Below are 22,552 nucleotides of genomic sequence, written 5' to 3' on the forward strand. Positions count from 1 at the left end.
TTGTGGATACATGTGCACTTGTGAGAAATAATACAAAGAGATCCAGTGTGCCCTTCCTCCACTTCCCCCCAAGTGGTAACATCTTGTATAGCTATAATCCAGTGTCACTAGCAGGAAATTGACACTCATACAATCCACTGCCTTTCTTTCAGATTTCACCAGTTTTACATGCACTCATTTGTGTGTATATTTAGTTCCAGGTGATTTTATCGCATGTGTACACTCACCTGACCACTCTGCAGTTGAGAGAGAGAACAGTGCCATCACGTGGATCCCTCATGCCACCCTTTTAACAGCCACTCCTCCCAGTTACTATATTTTATATTGTCTGTCCCCTGAAGGTGGGGCCTTTGTATGTTTTGTTCATCATTGTATCTCTAGCACCTAGAAAAGTGCCTGTCTCATCATAAGTGCCATATATATATATTTGTTAAATATTGATCATAAGGCAGTGCTCTCTTAAGAAAAAGAATTTGTTGGGGGAGGAGGGCTGCCTTGTTTGGGGCACATACAGTGTGTTTATGTTTTGATTTGATAATCTTTCTCCTCAGCATCCCATCCTCTCCCTCTCACCACCCTTGCATGCTGAAATGTCGCTTCCTCCAGCAATAGAATAAGTCACTATTCATTGCCTGGCTCAGGTCAGTTTTGTGGTGTGAGTCCTAGGTGTCACGAGTAGAGGCAGGCTAGCAGTGAATAGCTGATGCTGGACACCTCCTCAGATGTCCAAGGGAGCCAGAACGCCTTACTTCCTTTATCCTCAGGAGTTAGATTTGAATTCACAGCTGTGACCAGTGCCACGTCGCTGTCTTTTTGTGTTTTCAGTGAAATCCCAGATGTTACTCCCTAAGCAGGATATGTTAGACTTGAATTTCTTGATAGTGTTTTTCCCTTTGCAGATACATAACATTTTTGGTGTAGAACAAACTGGTTCAGATGTCTCCCACCTCTCATGTTAACCTGTTCATTTTGAAGGAATCCAGGTTGCTGACTGTGTGGAGGACAGTGGATCGAGCGAGGCTGTTTCACTTGACACCTTTACTGATACAGCTCCTGACGTCAGGGCTCCGGTCCCCACACTGTGCAAGAGGGACAGTCCATCCTCTGAGACCATCGTCCTTCGTTCTGTGCTAAAGAAACCCTCTGTTAAGCTGTGTCTAGAAAGCCTGCAAGTGAGTATAGAGCTACATTTCCTAAAGCAAAGTGATTAAAAATTCATTTTGCTTTAAAGCAATACCTTTGAAATGTTGTCTCATACTGATTTAAAAGGAAATGTCCTACCCTAATTTTTTCGCCTCCTTTTCTCACTTATAGCACTGTGCAAAGTTTTCTTTTTGTTTTTTCTTAAACTCAGTATGGAATATAGTATGTAGAATTAATATAAGTAGACTGTCTTTTATGAAAGTTTCATGATTATTAATGAGTGAGTGGTCACTGTTCCCAACCAGAACACTTGGTCTTGGAGATCCGCCTGCACAGGCGGGCTTCTTTCTCCAAGCTCAGCCAGCCTGAGAAAGGAGGTCGAAGGAACCAGCTGGCGTTTGTCGGGTGCTCCTGTGCACGGTGCTGGCATCCGTCATGTACTTGCAGCAAGAGTGTTCCAAGAGAGACGTTAGCCCCATTTTATAGAAACTTAGGCTTGAGGGCGTTAAATGAACCCAGATGAATCTGATATTAAAATCCGTGATGGGCTGTAAGCACATGAGAGGCTGCGAGGGTGGGCTCTGGAGTCAGAGGGCCAGATTTCAGATCCTGACTCTGACGTTTAAGAGCTGGGCAAGTTAATTAACGTTTTTTGTACCTTGGTTTCCTTATCTATTAGTAACTACCTTATAGGGTAATTTGAGCAGTAAGTGGGATAATAATGTGAAATTAGCACCAGTGCCTGCCAAGTGAAAAGTATAATTTTTGTTTTTTCAATCCATAGGCATTTTAGCATATAATTTGCCTACAAATCTGTTTCTAAGGCCAGAATGAACTAGGCGACCTTCTGTCTACATGAATGTATGGTCAATTACTATTTTAAATGTTTTAACAATTTTTCTGGTTAAAGAGCTGATTTGATCTCTGTACAGCACTGTTCATTCATATCTTCTGTTTGTTATATCTTCTCCTCAAAGAGACTTAGCATCTTGGTGATCCACATCATTCTCATTGATTAGCAGTTTTATAATAGCAAACACCGAGTCCTGCCACTAAAATCCTATGAAGGCTGTTATGCCCGATGATCTTTTTACTAAGCTGCCCAAAGTTTGTAGGTATATACAGTTTGAGTTTGCTCACTTTCCTGGTTGTTTTAGTTAAAGATAAATCTAAAAGTTAACATGCTTTAATATGTTTTATAAGTTCATTTATTTCACAAATAATTGATATAGGAGATAGTTGATTAAGGAGGTTTGTTAGGAGCAGGACTGTTTCTTAGAGAGGGTACTGCTCTTGGAATCTGGTATTGGAGAAAGTGAGTAGCTGTGGAGAGCAAGGGCTGGTCGGGGTGAGGATGAGACTGGACAAGCAGATGAGGATTGGGAGGTGACACCCATCCAGCCCACAGCCCAGCTCTGCTCCACTGGCCCCTTGCTAGGCCTGCCCTGCCTTGTTCTCCAGGATTCACACTGTCCCATCACCACCACTTGCCTGCTCTGTGATCTTCCTTGGAGAAGCTTAGAGGGATAAATAACAATATTTCCTTGTTATTAACTGAAGAATATGGTAAACAGGAGATTTGTACACTTATAAAAGGTGTGGTTCCCATGTTTGAAAGACAAAACACCCTGGTATGCCATTTGCCTGATCGGTTTATTCTTGTTTTAGCGCAGTTCTTACAGCTCAGACAATTTATGTAGTCTGCCTTATCAGACACTGCCTATAGTACACTATAGTTCCAGCCCTTCACTTTTTCCTTAATTTTGTTTGTCAGATCAAAAATGAGGGAGTGAATTTAGCCCACATTGTGGATTTCTGATCTTTGATTTTGGCCTAAGATATTATTTATTGAAGTAATATCCAGGGAATCCAGTTTTTCTTTGTGGCTAATGTCATGTTTAAGCTAGAACACTTATGAAAGTAAAAGTAATCTGCAATACTATAGTATCTACCATTGACAGAAAAAAAGTTAAAAGTTGCCATTCTTAATGACTGTGTGTGTGTATTGATTTGTGTGAAATTATTCCTTGATGTTTGCTTTGTTTAGGAACACTGTGACAACCTTTCTGACGATGGGACTCATCCAAGTTTCACCTCAAATCTTGCAAACTGTTGCAAAGAACGAAAAGCAGGTAAGAAGTTCATATTTATTTTGAAGCTTGAGGATATCATTTTCCTGTTAAAACAACCTGAAATGGTATGTGGCGTTTTCAGTGATCTGCTAATGCCTTGATGCTTCTGAAGTTGCATGGGAATGAAGAACAGTTGGTGGAGGGGGGGTGGAATCTCTTTGGAGAGTCTGAGTTGGTCTGTCCATTTCATCTATCCATTTTTGCCTAACAGTGAGACTTGGAAAGGAAACTGATATTCCAATTTTGTTGTCTCCTAAGATTCTCATGCAAAATTTACTTTAAAATCTATTACTATATTTTAATTAGAAATATTGCTTATCTTTTCCATTTTGAAGTTTTTTCTCCACGCTCTGTTTTATGTTATACAAATAATAGCTGAATCTAATCAAGTTAAAAGATTCTAGGCTATGCCTTTTAGATAAGAAATAAAGCTTAATTTTTAAATGTATTTCCATTTATTATCTATAGAAAGTCAAGAAAGTTGTAAAGTACCGACCTTTCTAAATACAAGGAAGAGGAAGAGAGTAACTTTTGGAGAGGACCTAAGCCCTGAAGTGTTTGATGAATCTTTGCCAGCAAATACTCCATTGCGTAAAGGAGGAACACCTGTTCGTAAAAAGGATTTGAGTGATGTCAGTCCACTGCTACTCGAGCAGTCACCAGTTCCTGAGCGGTTATTGCAACCAAATTTTGATGACAAGGGGGAGAATGTTGTAAGTGTGAAAATGTGGAACAAACTTGTTTATGTTTTCATCAGACCTCACTTTTTTTTTTTTTTTTTTTTGGCTGAGGAAGATTTGCCCTGAGCTAACATCTGTTGCTGATCTTCCTCTTTTTGTATGTGAACTGCCGTGACAGCATGGCCCCTGACAGACAGGTGATATAGGTCTGCACCTGGGAACCAAACCTGGGCTGCTGAAGTGAAGCCTGCCAAACTGAACCACTAAGCCATCAGAGCTGGCCCCAGACCTGACCTTTTTTGCATTAGCAATAATTATGCTTTGAAATCCTGAAAGGGACTCAAAGATATGTCATGGTATAAATTAATGCATTTTTCTAGGTAGATTAGTACCGGTTTCTCCTGTGAAAACAGTACTTCCATAACTCCTTCTACATAGCATATTTCGTCGAACCTAAATACTATTGATTGTAAGAAGTGCCATTATTTTATGTAGCGCTAAGAAAAAATCCTGACAGTTAAATTATATATACCATGAATTGTATGATGTACTTAGATTTCAGAGGTGTTAAAATGTGAAAGGGCAACAGTCTTAGAATTGACATACTATAAATATAGGCTGTTTTTTCCCCTAAGATGAATTTCTGTAGGTCAATTACTGGATTAAAGAATATGAATGTTTTTGAACTTTTTGATACATATTGCTAAAATTATCATCCAGAAAGTGAGTACCAATTTGGACTGACAGCAATATAAATGGTTTTATACCTTTGTAAGCCCTGGGTGATACCTTAATAGGAGGAAAAGCTGGCTTGAAAATTTTTAGTTTATTAGTGTGATTTGAACATATTTCACATGTTTATAGGCCATTTGAATCTTTTCTCTTGAGAATTGCCTATTAATCTTCCTTACTCATTTTAAATTGGGACCATCATTCATTCTCTCTCTTGCTGTTATAGTTCGAAATAAGAATATTCTGTTTTCAGCCAAGATGGAATAAGAGGGACTTAATTTACACTCCCCTGAGAAACAACTCAAAAACCAGAGATAATATATAAAACAGTGGTTCTTACACGTAGAACATGAGGAAGTATGGGACAGTAATCCCTGAGAGAGAAGTAACAAATGAGGCGAGCCTTCTGACAGCCCCCACTTACTGCCTGGGATGAATTTCCAGCCCACAGCACAGGGAAGGGCTCCCTTGGTGGAGCTTGGCAGTCTCGAGAGTTGAGAAGATGGAGTTGGGGTCTGGGAAAGCCAGCGAGGCTGGAGTTCATGGTGCAAAGTACTAGAGAGGAGAGAGTGGCACAGAGAGACAGCTTTGGAGATCTGCAAAGGCATCCACTGGAGTCTTTGGCAGAGTACTGGTCAACACATGCTAGCGAGGAGACTGCCTGACATCAGGGAAAGGGTGACCTGAATGGAGCAGAGGCAGCCATCCATAGAGCTCACACAGGGGTAGGAATAGTGCTCCCACTAACCTGAGCAGGAAAACCTTGTAGTTCAGAGGTATCAGATACTTGGGAGAGTGTTGCCTCGTTAGTTGAGCAAAATTAGATGAAAACCCTAACAAAGCTGAAAAAGCAAGCCTGAAATGGATCCAGCTTGCATCCAGGTAATTTAACTGCATTGCCTAATAAAGCTGAAGAATAACAAAACCATCCTGCACCAAGCCATCTTAAATTCAAAATGTCTAGCATTCAATTATAAATTAGTTGATATATGGGAAAAGATGCCCCATAGTGAGGAGAAAAATAATTCAACAGAAATAAACCCATAAGTGACACATATGGTAGAATCTGTAGACAAACACATTGAAAGTTATTTGAACTATATTCCATATGTTAAAGGAGGTGGAAGAAAGATTTAGCTTGTAAAGAACATGAAAGATAGACTCAAGTCAAACTCTGTACATGAAAATTACAATCTCTGGGAAGGAAAATACGTTGAATGAGATTAATAGCATATTAGAGACTGCAAATGAAAAGATTAGCAAACTTGAAGATGTAGCATTCTCAATGAAATGGAGAGAAAAAAAGACTGAACAAGAATGAGCAGACAGTTGGTGAGCCAGGACGACTGCAGATGGCATAATATGCGTGTAATTAGAGTCCCCAAAGAAACGGAAAGATCAGAAGGAATAGAAAAAGTATTTGAAGAATAATGGCTGAAAATTTTCCCAATTTGATAAAGTTATAAGCCCACTGATCCTAAAGTGCAACAAATTCCCAGGGCAAGAAATAAGAATTATACGCAAAGACACATCATTGCTTAAAATCAATGATAAATGGCCTAAAAGGAGCCATAGAAAAGACACATGACATAAAGAAGAAATAGAATACAGTGCAGCAACATCTTTTAAAGATGTACTTAAGTACTTAGAGGAAAAACCAAAAGTGCCTGTCAATCTAGAGTTCTATATCCTGTGAAACTATCAAAACAAAGGTGAAATAAAGGCTTCTTCAGACATATGAAAGCTGAAAGAATTGATTACCATAGCAAGTTAGCATTAGAAGAAATGTTAAGGAATCCTTTAGTCAAAAGGAAGATGGTTCCAGATGGAAATCTGCATCTACACAAAGGAATGAAAAGCACTGTAAACACTAAATATGTGGGCAAATATAACAGACTTTTTTTTCTTATTATTAATCTCTGTAAAAGATAACTGTTCAAAGCAAGAGTAACAACAATGTATTGTTTGGTTTATAACCTCTGTAAGTAAAGTATACAACAAAAATGACGTGGGTAAAGGCTGGGAGGGCTTCTTGGGCTCCACACAGGGGTGTCAGTTAAAGATGTGCACGTGAAGCCTAAACCACCATAACACGACAACAGAGACGTGTGGGACACGGCTAACTCAGTGCTCAGAGGGAAATGTTTTATGATTAAGCCTTGTATTTCAAAATAAGAAACATCTCAAGTTAATGATCTCAACTTCTTACTTTAAGAAACTAGAAAAAGAAAAGAAGTTAAAGCCAAAGTAAGCAGAAGAAAGGAAGGAATAAAGATAAATGCAGAAATCAATGAAATGGGAAACGGAAAAACGATACAGAAACATCATTGAAATCAAAAGATTGTGCTTTACGAAATCAATATTTGTAAACTTCTTCCTGGACGGTGTCAAGATGGTGGTGTAGGCGGATTCTGAACTCACCTCCTCCCACAGACACGACAAATTTACAGCTTCTCTTGGGACAGTTACCCCTGAGACAGAACTGAAAACTGCATAAAAAGAACCCCTGCAACAAGGGACAGTCCTGACTGAGGTGGAAGACACAGAAATTCCCTTCTGGAGAGGGGAAAAAAACACCTTTGCGAGCCACAGAGCTTCACAGTCGTCCAGGAGCAATCCTAAGGTATGCAGCCTTCCCTGGAGGAGTCGGGGATCTGAGTAGGAGAGCTTTACCACTCTAAGCAGCTTTTGGACTCAGCACAACCGAGACGAGTGTCATAATATCTGGCTTTGCTGGCTATTAACAACGACTGGAAATACCTCCAGAAATACTATCAGATGTAAGAGAAAGAAAAGCCTGCTCTTAAAGGGCCCAAACACAAATTCACCTGTTTCAGAAAGCAATCTTAAATCACCAGTAAGAAAAGTGCACAGTCCTTTGGTGAAAAGAGACTCGTCTGGTAGGCTCATGGTGCATCTTGGTGAAAGGCGAGACCTCTCCAGGGACTGAGACATTGACGGCAGCCATTATTGTGACCTAGTACACGTATGCTCACACAGATGATGGCAGACGCCATTGGAGGTTCTTCCCCTGGCCTGTTATCCCAGAGGTCAGCCACACCTACTAGAACACTCATTTAATCCAGCTCAGCCAGGGCAGGCAGCCTGCCCTAGGGACTGGCCCCACCCAACAGCAAGCCTTCAGGTGACTTGTGGACCTGCATAGGCTGGGTGCCTGGAACCTCTGCAGCCAGGTGATTGGGTCCACCTCTGTGGGGCAAGGCCTGCAATGACAGAGTGTTTGGGGCCTCTACAGTGGGGCAGCTGGGTCCTCTTCAGTGGGTCTGGGCACGTGCCTGGGGCAGGACTGTGTTGATGGGTATGTGACCCTGTGGGTGGTGGGGCTTGTCAGCTGCAGCAGACTTGTGCTTCCCAAACAGCCACATAAGAGACCAGCTCCACCTTCCAAAACCTGAATCAATGGGGTGCTTCCATGCCTGGGACCAGCCCCACCCAACTACAATCCTGAGAGAGCTGACAACAGCCTTGCAGGCTGGAGGCCTACGACAATCTACCTGACAAAGAGTTCAAACAAAAAGTCATAAGAGTGCTCACTGATCTTGGGAGAAGAATGCATGAACTCAGTGAGAACTTCAACAAAGCACTGGAAAGTATAAAAAAGAAGCAATCAGAGATGAAGAATACAATCCTGGAAATGAAGAGTTCACTAGAGGGACTCAGTAGCAGAGCAGATGATACAGAACAACAGATCAGCAAGCTGGACGAAATACTAGAGGAAATCACCCACAGTGAACAGAGAAGAGTAAACTTCTCATCAGACTATTCAGGAAAAAAGGAGAGAATACTCAAATTAAAAATATGAGGAATGAGAGAAGTGACCTAACTATGTATTCTAATGGATATTAAAATGATAATAAAGGAATATTATGAAAAACTTTATAGCAATAAATCCAACAACTTGGATAAACTAGGCCCAGTTCCTGAAAGACACAAACTATCAAATCTCACTCACGAAGAAATAGATTACTTTGTTAGCCCCATTATCAACTAAAGAACTTTAGGTTGTAGTTAAAACTTTCCCACAAAGAAAACTGCATTGTACTAACGAATTCTACCAAATAGTTAAGGAAGGTGGAGTACTGATTCTGCATAGACTCTTCAAATCAAGTTGAGGAGGTAGGACTGCTTCTCAATTCATTCATGTCAGCTGTAACTTGATAGCATAACCAGACAGACATAAGAAAACTACAGTCCAGTATCCTCCTTAACATAATAATGTGTAAAAAGACAATATGTATTGACCAAGTGAGATTTGCCCAGAGGTGCAAAGTTGGTTTAATATTTGAAAAACAGTCTCTGTAATTTGCCATGTTAACAGACTTAAAAAACCATATTGTCGTCTCAGTAGATGCAGAAAAAGCATTTGACAAAATCCAGGATTCACTTCTGATAAAAACTGAGCAAACTGGTGATAAAAGAGAATCTCTGACAAATTTTATCTGTGAAAAACCGACAACTACCATCATGTTGGCTATTACATGGGAAAGAAAAGATCTGACATCTGTGTTTATATTGCAATTTTACCCTGAAGTTCCCTTGAATAATATTGTAATGTTAGGTTGTGTTTATTAATGAATTGTCTTATTTACTTTATAGGTGTTAGGACATGGCATTTTAAATAAACCAAAAAGTAACTTCTCAGTGGGTCTTTACGGCTACTTTCCCTTAAAGTTTTATATTTATTTTAGTAGATTGCAGTTAGTAGGCATGGTTTCATTATAGATGATTGGTAAATATTATGAAATGTATTTTTATATTCAGTATCTTTGACTTTTTTCCTTCATCTTTTATTGGTTTCCCATTTTTATACTTATTACAATTCTGCCTACAAAAATGAATCCTTATTTTCTTTTGGGCACATTATTTCTATGTTCACTGGATTTAAGGGTGCCTAATTTCTACTTGTCTTTGTTTAGGAAAACATAGAACCTCTTCCGGTGTCATTTGCAGTTCTGAGTCCTCTTAAGTCTTCCATCTCTGAGACTCTTTCAGGTAGTAACTTTGGTTTATCCCATAATCATAAATGTCATTTTCAGTATGTCTAATTATGAAACTTAATGTCCTTAATTTCTTTTTAAAATTTTATTTTTATTATAACCATATATACTTGGTTTTAAAAAACCAAATAGTATAGAAGAGCTTATAAGAAGTGTCTTATCCCTCCCTTTCCATTCCAAGTCTCACTCTTATCATCACCCACATGTAACGTCCTTAGATGGGGAGCCCCATTTTTTAAGTGACTGCAGCAATGGGGTTGCCCTCTCAGCTCTTAAGTATCAACAGTAAGCTCCTTGTCACAGTGTGCACAGTTGAAGCGATAATGGGTCATTCTTAAATATCAAAAATTATTTATCCACATTAACATGGCATCTTGGGCACCTGTACTTTCCAATGTTTCTGGCTTTTTTATGATCATGACAAGGCAACAAAGATCTCTCTGCAATTTCCTAACAAACTAGGCCTCGGCTGGTGAATGTCCTGGGAAAAGCACTTAGGATGTTTCTCACCTGGTCAGAATCCTTTCATAGCTTCTTTTTGGCTGTAGGGCACAAACCAAGCTTATTAGCACTGAATCCAAGACATAGTGTTAAGTTAAAGCTAAAATTTGAAGCATAGTGTATCTCATTCCAAAGCCTATGCTCTGTAACACATTATTCTGCCTTTTATTTATACCATTAAAAGTGATCAAATTAAAATTTTCCTGAACTGTGTAAAATTAAACTATTTTCACGATCGTCTTAATGTCCTTTATTGCAGTTTCATTGTACGAAGTGTAGCATGGAATAAATGGACATAGTGAAATATGGGTATTTATTGTAATGTGATTTAATCTGTTATCTTAGTAGGGTAATATGTTTTGCAATCAATTAGCAGACATTCGGTCTTGTCCAAAATGTCCATAAGAGATTTGGTTCATGCCAAAACATCATTGAAATTTGATCTTGTCCAAAATGTTGGTCATTATGTTTGATCCATACCAAATGGTTTTGGATCAAAACCATTAATTGCCTCTTGGTAATTAATTATTTATGTTTAGATAGGAAATGATACTAACAGCAAAGATGGATATCCAAAAGAGTATCTGGTATGTCTGAAAGATGGTGGATCTTACAACTTTTTGTTAGCTATCCTAATTTTGCTTGTGTCTTCGTCATCAGGCCCTGATACCTTTAGCTCTTCAAATAACCACGAGAAAACATCCTCCTGTAAAGTTGGCAGAACAACACGGACCTCTAACAGAAGAAGCGTAAGTGTTCTTATCTGGCACAGTGTATTTGTTTTTAAATCTTGGTAATAGATTTTTTATGTTTTCTTGATCAAATGACTTATGGGTAAAATCTTGGTTTCGTCAGTGTCATTCGGAGTTAATACATTATCCTACGTAGTATGTAACCCAGGGTAATGATGTTTTCCGGATTTGGTTGAATTAATTCTCTTAGAAGAAAAATCCAATAAAACAAGATGCTTTCAGAGTTTCTGTTAATGTGGAGAGTAATATTTTTGAAAAGTTGGTTTGAGATCTATGTGGTTTTATGAATTTTATTGAGGTGCAAAGAGGAGAACAGTGGCATGTAATTAGCAGAACCAGAAAATGGCATAAATATAACCTTTTTTAAAACTATGTTTTTGTTTTGTTTTTTAACACCAGGTTTCAGGTGTTTTTGGTATAAACATGACTCCCGTTGAATGCATGTCTTGTTCTTTTATTAAATTTGACAAAATTGGATTTTCATCTATAGCATCATAATGCATAAACATACAGTATACTGTTATAGGGATTTTAGCTGATATTGTTGGATGATAAACCCAGAATTCAAACTTAGATGATCTAACAGTTCATGATGTTTTTTCCCCACAACCCAACAGCAGTTAGGGGCTAAATTATAGATGGTCAATAAATATTTGATGAATGAATAAATCAACTAATTCTTAAGTTGTTTTTTATTTCTTCCTTAAAATAATGGGGCAGAGTGCATATGCTTCTAGGTCTATGTTTGATAGATCAGAAATTAGCAATTACTGTTTCCCCCATTTGCGTTTAAGTTGGTTAAAATTCTTTTAATGGAATTTTCAGTTTAAGAGGAAATGTGATATAAAAAGGTAGGAGCAGCTTGGGAAGGAAATATATATATAATGTATATTAAAATGTAACTACTTGTGTTTTATGGATCCCTACTTTAAATTTCTTTATAGCAATTGCTTAGTTTTGCAGAAGAGAGTGTTGGCAGCTTATTTCATACAGAAGCTCAGCCTTGTAAAGAAAAGAAAATTAGTAGGAGGAAGTCACAAGGAAGCAAGTGCACAGACAGAGCACTTCCTAAAAAGAACCAGGTGAGTGTGTATCTAAAGATATAATGAAGAGTAGAAGTGGTGTGTTTCTTTGTTGTATGGTTAGGAAAACATGGAAACAAAGTTTTTTCTAGTTAGCATCAGACCAAGAGTATTAAAATCATCCTGCCATGGAATAGAAAGGGCCATAAGAGATTATGTGCTCAACTCTCAATTACCTGAGGGCCAATTTTGCATCTTCGTTATTATGTTATGTACATCCAGCACAGTAGATTGTTGGCACTCAAATGTTAAATTTATTCTTATCTTTGAATCTAATGTAACCTCACTTTATTTGGGGAATTCCCTAATTTCTTGGACAGGGATGAGTGCATCATCTGCCACCTGTTTGACTTTGCTTCTGCCGGTGGCTGGATCACTTCCCTCTTTTTAAGGAAGAGTTTAGAAACTAGTTCTCAGTCTTCCGAACACTCCAAGGCCCATGCCAGCTCAGATGACATCACTGTCTGTTTATGGATTGCCCATCTTGCACCTTAACCCAGTTCCTGGTCCACACTACTTCAATAATCTGGACGGACCTTCCTCTGCCATACACTATAGCTTGTTAGTACCTAAGACCCTCCCACTTTTCATAACGTACGTTTCTGTGTCAACTCTGACCCCAGCCTCCTCTCTGTCAGCGTACTCACTCCCTTACTCAGGTACCTCTTCTAGTTCTGTTAATCTTCTGGCCCCTCTCGTTACTCGAAAGCTTTCAACTATCCCTTAATTTCCTCTTTCCTTGTTCATCCTGGACCACGTGAGCTGTTTTGAACAGCTCTTGTCAGTAATCTCAGTTCTTCATCCCTTTCATTCCACTTCAACTCTGGATCAATCTAACCATTATCTCTGTCCCGTGTAACGTTGCTACTGGAGAGACTTATACAGGGGCTACTACAAATTCATGTTTCACATGTTATCTGAAGTCTGGTCTCATTCTCCACCACTTCACCACTTCACTTTATTTCTCCCAGGTATTTAGAATCTTAGTGACTGAAATCCAGTGCATCCTTTGAGGTCTTGTTCTTACCATCTCAGCAGCACTGGATATAACTGAGAACACTCCTTTACAGTCTCTATTCAAGGTTCATTTTCTTCTGCCCTTTCTTAGATGTTTGTATTACCTACAGTTCTACTCTTTGCGCTTGTGGATTGTTTATTTTCTGGATGACTTTATATGTGGCGTGGTTGATGACTCCCAAATCTTCCTGGTCTATAAATATATGCTCAGCTGCCTATTACACATCTTTTCCTAAAACCATCCTACATGTACCTCAAAAATCAACATTTCCAAAACTGTACTCATCCGTTTCACCCCAACACACACTCCCCCAAAACAGTAAACTTCTCTCCTGCTCCATGAAACAGAAACCGTTGCCTCTTGGTTTAACAATGGCACAAACATCCCCAAGTCAGCAAAGCCAGAGGAAACGAAGTTTTCCTGGTTTAGCACCTTTTTTAGGTCACTTACTCCTTCGAAAGATCCTTTTAATGAAAAAAATACACATAAATTTAAAAATATTCGTACAATATATATTATTACATTAGAAATTGGTTTTCTTTGTATATATTCTTTACAAAACACTGTTAGAGAAATGTACACCTATTTCTTTATATAAAATCAATAGCCAGAAAGTTCAAGAAAGGTTGAGTGTTACGTTTTGCTCTAACCTTTTACCAGGACCCCACTGAATCAAAATAATAGAGGTACTAGAAGGAATAGGCTTAGAATAGCAATGAGAAGAGGAAGGAAGTGAGGAGGGTTATTAAGCAACAGATGACAGTCTTCAATGAATTTCTGAAAGACAAAGCAGATGGGAGCATGTCGACAGATAAAAGATGTGGAAAGATTTACAGCCCAGAATGTGCTAGGAGGGAGCGGGAGAGGCGCTGGGAGCCAGCCTGCTTGTGGGAGTCTCAGGAGACTCTGGGTCCAGTATGGGCAGGTACAAGGGATGGTGAGAGTGAGCAGTGGTAGTGAAAAGCAGAGAGATTACTTGAAGTCCTATATATGACACAATTTGTACCAGTTAGCACCCCCCACCCCCCAGCTCAGAACAGATGTTGCCATCTAGGTTAAAGCCCTTATTCTGACATTTGGAAAGTCCCCCAGTCTTGACTCTTAGCTCTTGCTCTAAAGCGCAGCCTGCAGTCAGCACTCCCCATTCTGCCCTGCCCCACACAGAGCTCCTAGTAGAATTTCCATGGAGGAAAGAGGCTGAGCTGGAAAGCAGAGGAAACCCATACCAGTTTATCCAATCTTTTCTTAAATAAGAATCAGATAGCTGAGTAGAAACAAGAGCGTGAAAGATTAATATTAATAAGTTGAAAAAGAGAGAAAAGTTATTCAGGGAATGAAAGGAACCTTTACAAAAATATATATATACTCTGATATACTCAGATTTAAGAAAATATTGCTACATAAAACTAAGAAGGAGATGCTATGAAAAAGGAGCAGAGAAAAAATACTTGCAAAAAATGTAAAATCTGGTAGTTGGACTAGAGAATAAAATTAAGGAAAGTCCCCCAGATGGTGGAGCAAAAGAGAGACAGACTATACTAAGAGACGTGGAAGACCAGTCTAGGAGACTTCAGAGGAATCTCAGAATAAGAAAATAGAGTGGAAAGAAATTATCAAAATAAAAGAAGAGGATTTCCGAGAACTGAAGAAAGGAGTCTTTAAGTTAAAAGGGCCTCCTGAGTGTCTGGTACAGCGAAGACAGGCCGGGACTTGGACACATCAGTGTGACAGTGAACAACTAGGGTAATGAGAAGAGTAGACTTTTCCTTCCAGAAAACAAGAATCAGAGTGCTGTCAAGTTTAACAGCAGTCTATATGCTGAAAGATAATTCAACAGGACGTTTGAAGCTTTGAGGAGACTTAATTTCAGCCCAATATTCTACACCCAGCCAAACTGAATTAAATGTGAAAGATAAAATAAAGACATCAGACGCTCAAGGACTCTGAAAGTTTTCCCTTGCATATTACTGGAGGAGATACTCCAGCAAAATGAGGAAGTGAGCTTGAGAATTCAGGACCTGGTGGACCTCATGATATGGGAGGGCAGTCCAGGGGAAATCTCTGGTCGTCATGTTCAGGCAGCCTCGAAGAGCAGCCGGTCCAAACTTGAGGGAGAGGGAAGGATGCTCCAGGGAGAAGGTCTCTGGAGGGAAAAGCACAAAGACCTGTGACTGAGAAAATGGAAGGTGTGCCATGTAAGAAGGAAAAGAAAGGTAATTATATACCATTTCAAATAAAAGTCTGTAGGCAGAAGTTCTGGAGCAAATATGAAGCCAACTTTAGTGTGATTTCAAGCAATAATGGAGTGTAAGGAAAAGTATATTTTATAGTGCTAAGAATCATCTACAGGGGGCGCCCAAGGAAAGGAAAGAAGATGAGCTCTGTCCTTGGCAGAGCAGGGAAAAATGTTTACACAGTCATAACCAGGTGAATGCTGTGTATTTTCAAACAAGGGCAAAGCTTCAGCAACTTGGTTGTTGTGCAAGACGATCTAAACGTGGCTAACAGCAGCAGGTGAAACATGGGTAGGAAAGGTGGAGGTGAGGTGTTAGCACTGACAGTATAGTGGTGGAGAGTGCAGCTCTAGAGCCAGACAACCTGGGTTTGAGATCCTGGCTTGACAACTTCCTGGCAGTGAAGTGGTGGGCAGATTCTTGACTCCTCTATTTGTTTCAAAATGGAGGTAGTAATGGTATTTATTTTATAAGCTTGTAGTGAATATTAAATGAGTTAATACGTGTAAAATGCTTAGAACAATGCCTGGCCATAGTAAGCACAGTGGCTGTTATTATAACTATCATCTTACAAATAAGGGGTTCAAGATATATTTTAAAAGTTAGTGAAAAGAAGTGCAAATGTAAATTCAAAGGTAACCAATAGAAGAACCAAAACTAACGTCGGGAGGAGGAAGGTTTAGTTGAAGTGAGCAATAGGCTCCTCTTTCTTGGCAGGAGTTAGTAGAGATCTTCACTGTATTGGATACTTGAAATTTGCTAAGAGAGTAGATCTTAATTGTTCCCACCACAAGCACAGAACGATAACTGATAACTATATGAGGTGATGGATGTGTTTATTAACTTGATTGTGATAATCATTTCACAATGTATATATGTATATTAAATCATTGTGTTGTACACCTTTAAAAAATCACATTGTACAACCTAAATTTTTACAGTTTTTATTTGTCAATCATACCTCATTAAAGCTGGAAAAAATTTGAAAATAAATAAAATTGCTAACCTGGAGTAGCATTAGAATTCATAAGTGAATTCCTTTATATCCTAGAAATAGAGAAATTTTAGGACTCACAAACCAGAAATAGTGAAGTCAAAGATCGGTAAATTTCACTCTATTTGACCCACACAATGTGGAGCATGCATGGGGAAAAAACTCCATAGAATATTTAAAAGACAAAGGACAAACTTGGAAGAGTATTTGCAGTTCATATCAAACCCAAAGGATTAATATCACTAATATTTCAAGAGCTTCTAAATTGAGTAAAAAATGAACAACTATAGAAATATCTCCGAGGGGCTGGCCCCGTGGCCGAGTGGTTAAGTTTGCACGCTCCGCTGCAGGCGGCCCAGTGTTTCGTTGGTTCGAGTCCTGGGCGCGGACATGGCACTGCTCATCAGACCACGCTGAGGCAGCATCCTACATGCCACAAGTAGAAGGACCCACAACGAAGAATATACAACTATGTACCGGGGGGCTTTGGGGAGAAAAAGGAAAAAAATAAAATCTTTAAAGAAAAAAAAAGAAATATCTTCGAGATAGTTTTAAAAGTTCACAAAATTGAGATGAAAATGGCCCTTAAATATATGAAAAAATGTTCAGACTTGCTCATCATCATGAGAGAACTGCAGCTCTGGCATGCATCGGGATACCATTTCTTACCATTTTAGATGAGCAAAAATCCAGAGGGTGACAGCATGCTCTGTTGGTGAGGCTGGAGGGTAAACAGGCGTGCTCATACATTTCCTAGAAATGCAGATTTCCTTGGAGGGCAATTTGGCAATATCAAACCAAGTTAAATGTTCATTTACCTTTTCACCTAGCAGTCTCATTTCTAGGAATCCATCGCAGATATCCAGTGACAGAAATACAAGAAGGTATATGTACAAAGTTATTTATTGCAGCACTCTTTGTAATGCAAAAGAATAAAAAAAACTAAACATCTGTCAACATGAGATGGGTTGAGTAAGCTCTGGTGTAGTCACAAAGTGAGTATTTTGTAGCTATAGAAAAATTCCAAATACTGCCATGGAATGATGCCAAGATGTATTTACTGTTAAGTGAAGAAAAACAACTTGTAAAATGATGTATGTAGTGAGCTCCCTGTCCTGCTATGGGATGAATTGTGTTCCCTCAGAATTCCTATGTTGAAGCCCTAACCCCAAGCCCCTCAGAATGTGACTCTAGGGGCGGCTCTGTGGCCAAGTGGTTAAGTTCATGTGCTACGCTTCTATAGCCCAGGGTTTCACCAGTTTGGATCCTGGCGTGGACGTGGCACCGCTCATCAAGCCATGCTGAGGCGATGTCCCACACAGCACAACCAGAGGCACTCACAACTAGAATATACAGCTGTGTCCTGGGGGGCTTTTGGGAGAAGAAAAAAAAAGATGATTTGCAACAGATGTTAGCTCAGGTGCCAATCTTAAAAAAAAAAGAAAGTATGTGACTGTATTTGGAGATAGGGCCTTTTAAGAAGTGATTAAGTTAAATTGAGGCTGTTAGGATGGTTCCGAATCCAGTCCAACTGGTGTCCTTTAAAGAGGAAATTTGGACAAGAAGTCTGAGACACCAGGGTGCACACACACAGGGAGAAGACCTTGTGAAGAGGCAGCAGGAAGGCAACCATCTGTACACCAAGAAGAGAGTCCTTGGAGGAGACCAACGGACCGACCTTGATCTTGGACTTCCAGACTCCAGAAAATATATGTTTAAACCACTCAATCTGTGGTCTTTTGTTATGGCAGTTAATACGGGAAATGAATGGATTACCGTTTATCTAAGAAAGTAGGGAACATTAAAAAATAATATATGTATATATGTGTATACACACACATATAAACAAAGTCTTTTCATTAAAAAAAAGCGCAAGGGTAAGCCGAAGACAAATAAAAGTTGGCTGCATATCGGAAGGGGGACACAGGAGGGAATAGGAAGGAAGGAAAGCTAGACTTCCGTGAACATGTTTTTTACTTTGACTTTGTGTAAATGCTTTACAGTCATGTACAGCATAATGACAGTTTGCTCAAGGTCAGCGGCGACTGCACGTGCAGCAGTGGTCCCCTAAGATGAGTACCATGCAGCCTGGGTATGTAGCAGGCTGTCCTATCTAGGTCTGTGTCAGGGCACTTTATGTTGTTCATGTGACGAAATCACCCGATGCATTTCTCAGGCTGTATCCCTGTTGTTAAGCGACACACGACTTGTACCTGACTATGAAACAAATTGAACTTCAGAAAGAGATAATAATCTCTAAAAATTGAAAACAAAGTGAAACAAATTAATCTAACTATATATGAACTTTGTGGCTTAACCTCACAAAGAATTTTTTCAAACCTATAAATTTGAAAAATCCTGATGAGATGTATCCTAAGCACAAACATAACTGCAAAGAAAGCTTACCCAGTGGGAAGCATCATCCTGATAGAGGAATTCAGTCTACAATAAAGAAAATAGGGGTTTTTTGGGTATTTTTTTTAATGTCATTAGGAATCAAGACTTTTCACTATGAGACAGAAAGTAAAATGTAAGATCAAATTGAAACCTTGTGAGAATGAATTGGAATTGGAAATGTCTGTATGAACTTATGTTTTTCCCTTTAAAATAATTCTCTAACTCAGCCAATAAGGCTTAGAAGCGGTGAGCATCCCTGGTACCCACACTGCTGTCTTAAATGCCATTTCCAACTAAAAAGGATCAGGGTTCCTTAGTGAAATGGCTGCTTTCAGGTTTATAGCAGCAAATGTAGAAAATGAGCCTGGGTCTGTATCGGTGTGCAAGGAAGGAAGCTTAAGAAACTACTGGGGCTGTGTAAAGGACACAAGACCATCTTGACAGGGCCACCACTGCCCCAAATGTGGGACACTGTGTCCATCAGAAATAATGATTGCAGTGGATTGAAGCACAAATTTCAGATATGAAAAAATACTTCAGTTCATGATCATTAAAAACAGTAAAAACTTAAAGGTCACCTTAGAAGCTGTCTAGGACACCAACTCATTTTTCTGAAAACTGGAAAATAAAGTTTGAGCTCTATTTCAGGTAAACAAATTGATAAGGGAAAGTTCTTAATGGAAGAATTTCTGCTAATAGGTGAAAAAGGCATGTTCCTGAAAGCTGTTGAATGTTAGGTAGAAGGCTGATGGGGAGGCGTAATGGGTGGGTCAGACTGAACAGCTGAGCCCCCGGTCAATCATAATGTCACAGAAGGAGAGAATATGCAATAAGTGAGTCTGCAACCACCCATGAAGTACTCTTTCCACAAAGTGAAAGCTGTATCTAATCAAGCCTAGAAATAATGACCAGTTTATATGAAGTGCAGGGGACAGAGGAAAATAAAGACACACAATGGTGGCAGCCAACCAAGTCCAGAGTTTGGCTAATCGTACATGAAAGATGCCTCCGTTTATTCACCAAATAAGTGGCAAAGGGAAAAAGAAGGAACCACAGATTAAAAGAGATCAATCAACGAAGTGGATTGTATGGAGACCTTATTGGGATCTTTGAACAATTACAAAAAGACATTTATGGACCAATTGGAGAAATTTGATCTCTGATGAAATATTAGGGAAAATTGCTGTCATTCTGGTTTTTTGGTTTTAAATTTTTTATTTTGAGATCATTTTAGAAACGCATGCTGTTGTAAGAAGAATTAGAGTGATCCCAGTGCCCTTTCCCCCGTTTCCCCCAGTGCTGACTATTGTATAATATCACAGTAGTACAGGATCAATATACAGTCAGGATGCAGAACATGTCCAGTGCCACAAGGATCTCACTCGTTGCCCTTTTGGGTCTACGTGCACTTCCTACCCCAACCCCAACTTAACCCCTGGCAGCCACTAATCTCTTCTCCATGTCTTTAATCTTGTCACTTCAAGATGGAAATCACACACATTTCACATGGAATCACACACTGTGTAACCTGGGACTGGCTTTTTTCACTCAGCATAATTCTCTGGAGATTTGTCCAGGTTGTTGTGTGTATCAATAGTTAGTTCCTTTTATTGCTGAGTAGTACTTGTAATTGTTATAAAAATAGGTAATCACTTTGCAGTATATACATATATCAAAGCATTATGTTGTATACCTTAAACTTATACTATGTTATATGTCAGTTATGTCTCAATAAAGCTGGGGGGAAAACTCTATTGTAAAAGAGGATAAGATACTGTGCCAGGTAATAGAATGTTTCACTTTATTGTGGGGGAAAAACACCCTCATCTTTTAGAGATACTGTAGGATTTTCAGATGAAATGATTTAATGTCAGATTTGCTTTAAAATAATCTGAAGGAAGAGGATAATAAACTTCTGTATGTTCTTCATATATGTTAGCAGTTGTTGAAGCTAGATGATGGGTACATGGGGTTCAATATACTATTTTGTCTCCCTTGGGGCGTTTGAAATTTTTTATTATAAGAAGTTAAAAATATAGCAATATGAGCTCCTTATTTCGAGAGATGGAGCTAGCTACGAGAACTGAAAAATGGAGCCCATAAGTAAACAAACAGAGGGGTAGGGAAGTGTCTGCTTTCCAGTGGACATAGGCTTCCCCGGACAACTTGATTCCTTGCCCTGGGCATGAACTGTCTTTAAACAATTTTAAAGCTACTCTCAGAAAACAAGTTGGATAAGTCTTAATTGTGCAAATAATCTAAAATAAAACAAAAGATGAGTGTTTACTTCTGTTCTGTGACCTCCTTTACTGTATGAGCAGACATGTCGGTGATTCTGGAGTAAATGGAGTCACTTTAGGATACCTTCAGTTGTCCTTTGTACCAAGTCATTAACCAGCCTCCCCATTTCTAGGTCACATGGCTTCCCTAGGATTCCAGTCACACGAGGCTTCTGTTGTTTATTACAGTATACGCCGGGCTTTTGGATTGTAGTAAATTCAAATTTTGATAAAAATTGAATGAGATGAAACCTTCTTATGGGTTAGAGAAGCACAGTTAGATTTATTTCCATGACAGACCACAGGTGCTTTAAGCTTTCGTCTTTTCTTTTTGTTCTGAGTGGTACATGTCTATTGGCCCATGACCTTGAAAAAACAGAATGTTAGTCTTTTATCATGTTTAGTACAGTTTATGAAGTTTGGCTGTACTGGTTTCTTTTTTTACATTCATCCGTTCGATAGTTAATGTTCGTTGAGAAGCCACTGTGTGCCAAGAGCTGTTGTAGGTGCTGGAGACGTTTTATATAATAAAGATTTCCAAAATCCTGCTGAAAGGGGATTTTCTTTGCCTATGAATCAGAAAGTATTCTAGAGAATACAACCTGATTATATTCACTGTAGTGTATTAACTGACTGTAGGGCTTATGTCACAGAGTAATACTAAGCATAATTTGATCCTAAAAATATTCTTCCCCATATCAGTTCTCAGAGTAGTAGAAGGAATGAAAGAACAGAACAGCTAACACACAGCTCTTACTGTGGGGCCAGACCTTCTCTTAGCCATTTCACACGTTACCTTACTTAATACTCATCACAGCTCTCTGCTGTGTGCTGTTGTGATTGCTGTTTTGCAGATGAGGAGAATGAGATGCAGAGATGAGGTAACTTATCTAAGATTATAAGTCAGGATTTGAACCAAAGGCCTCTGGCATTAGAGGCCAGTGTTTCTTTTGTAACTCATCTATGGAGCCCAAATGAAGATTTTTCTTGGCTCCCACTTCCATTGACCAAGCTAGCATCTCCCCAACTGTTCCATAGAATGTCAACAGATGTTCCATGAAAAAAATGTTTCATGAAAAAATATTTAACCCAGCATTTTCCTAATGTTCATGCAGATTATTTATACTGAGGAATTCTCAGAGTTTGATGTTAAATTTATGTTGTAAATCACCAAGAGAAGCATTTATCTTGTACAGTTCTAAAATTATTTTTCCATGGAATGTTTTGTTTTTATAGGATATCTATAGATATTTCAAGGAACATGCAGTTCTGTGACATTTTTGTACTCTTGAATGTCATCCACTCTGTCATACCATTGGTCTCTCTGCTGTCACCCTAACGCTCGTCCTCAAGTGTGAAATCGACTGTGCTTGCTCCTGAAGCACCCAGCAAGCCCTCTGTGCTTTCAGGCTCGTGCTCACTGCATCAAAGGCCCTGTGTGCTTTGTTAGCTGCTTCTGCTGCTTCTCCGTGGGTCCACCCACCGTCTTCCACTACTTGCGCCTCTTCCTCTGTGCTGTGCTGCCTCACTTAGAGCGTTGCCTGTGCCATTCTCTTCTCTTTGAAAAGCCCTTCTGCACCACGCCCATAA

The 22,552-nt window shown here is 39.2% G+C and overlaps 1 protein-coding gene across 10 annotated transcripts in view; it reads left to right on the top strand.

Annotated features, from left to right (window-relative positions):
• Window positions 1-22,552, top strand: part of CDCA2 (cell division cycle associated 2) — a 49,239-nt gene that overhangs the window by 21,371 nt on the left and 5,316 nt on the right. For all 10 annotated transcript variants that reach the window (XM_070607046.1, XM_070607052.1, XM_070607035.1 and 7 more), the window contains 6 exons: window positions 976-1,172; window positions 3,191-3,275; window positions 3,744-3,988; window positions 9,625-9,700; window positions 10,867-10,955; window positions 11,903-12,040. In XM_070607046.1, the coding sequence (XP_070463147.1) occupies window positions 976-1,172; window positions 3,191-3,275; window positions 3,744-3,988; window positions 9,625-9,700; window positions 10,867-10,955; window positions 11,903-12,040 (830 nt within the window). The remainder of the gene's footprint in view (window positions 1-975; window positions 1,173-3,190; window positions 3,276-3,743; window positions 3,989-9,624; window positions 9,701-10,866; window positions 10,956-11,902; window positions 12,041-22,552) is intronic.

This window comes from Equus przewalskii, chromosome 2 (assembly GCF_037783145.1).
Source record: "Equus przewalskii isolate Varuska chromosome 2, EquPr2, whole genome shotgun sequence".
NCBI lineage: Eukaryota > Metazoa > Chordata > Mammalia > Perissodactyla > Equidae > Equus > Equus przewalskii.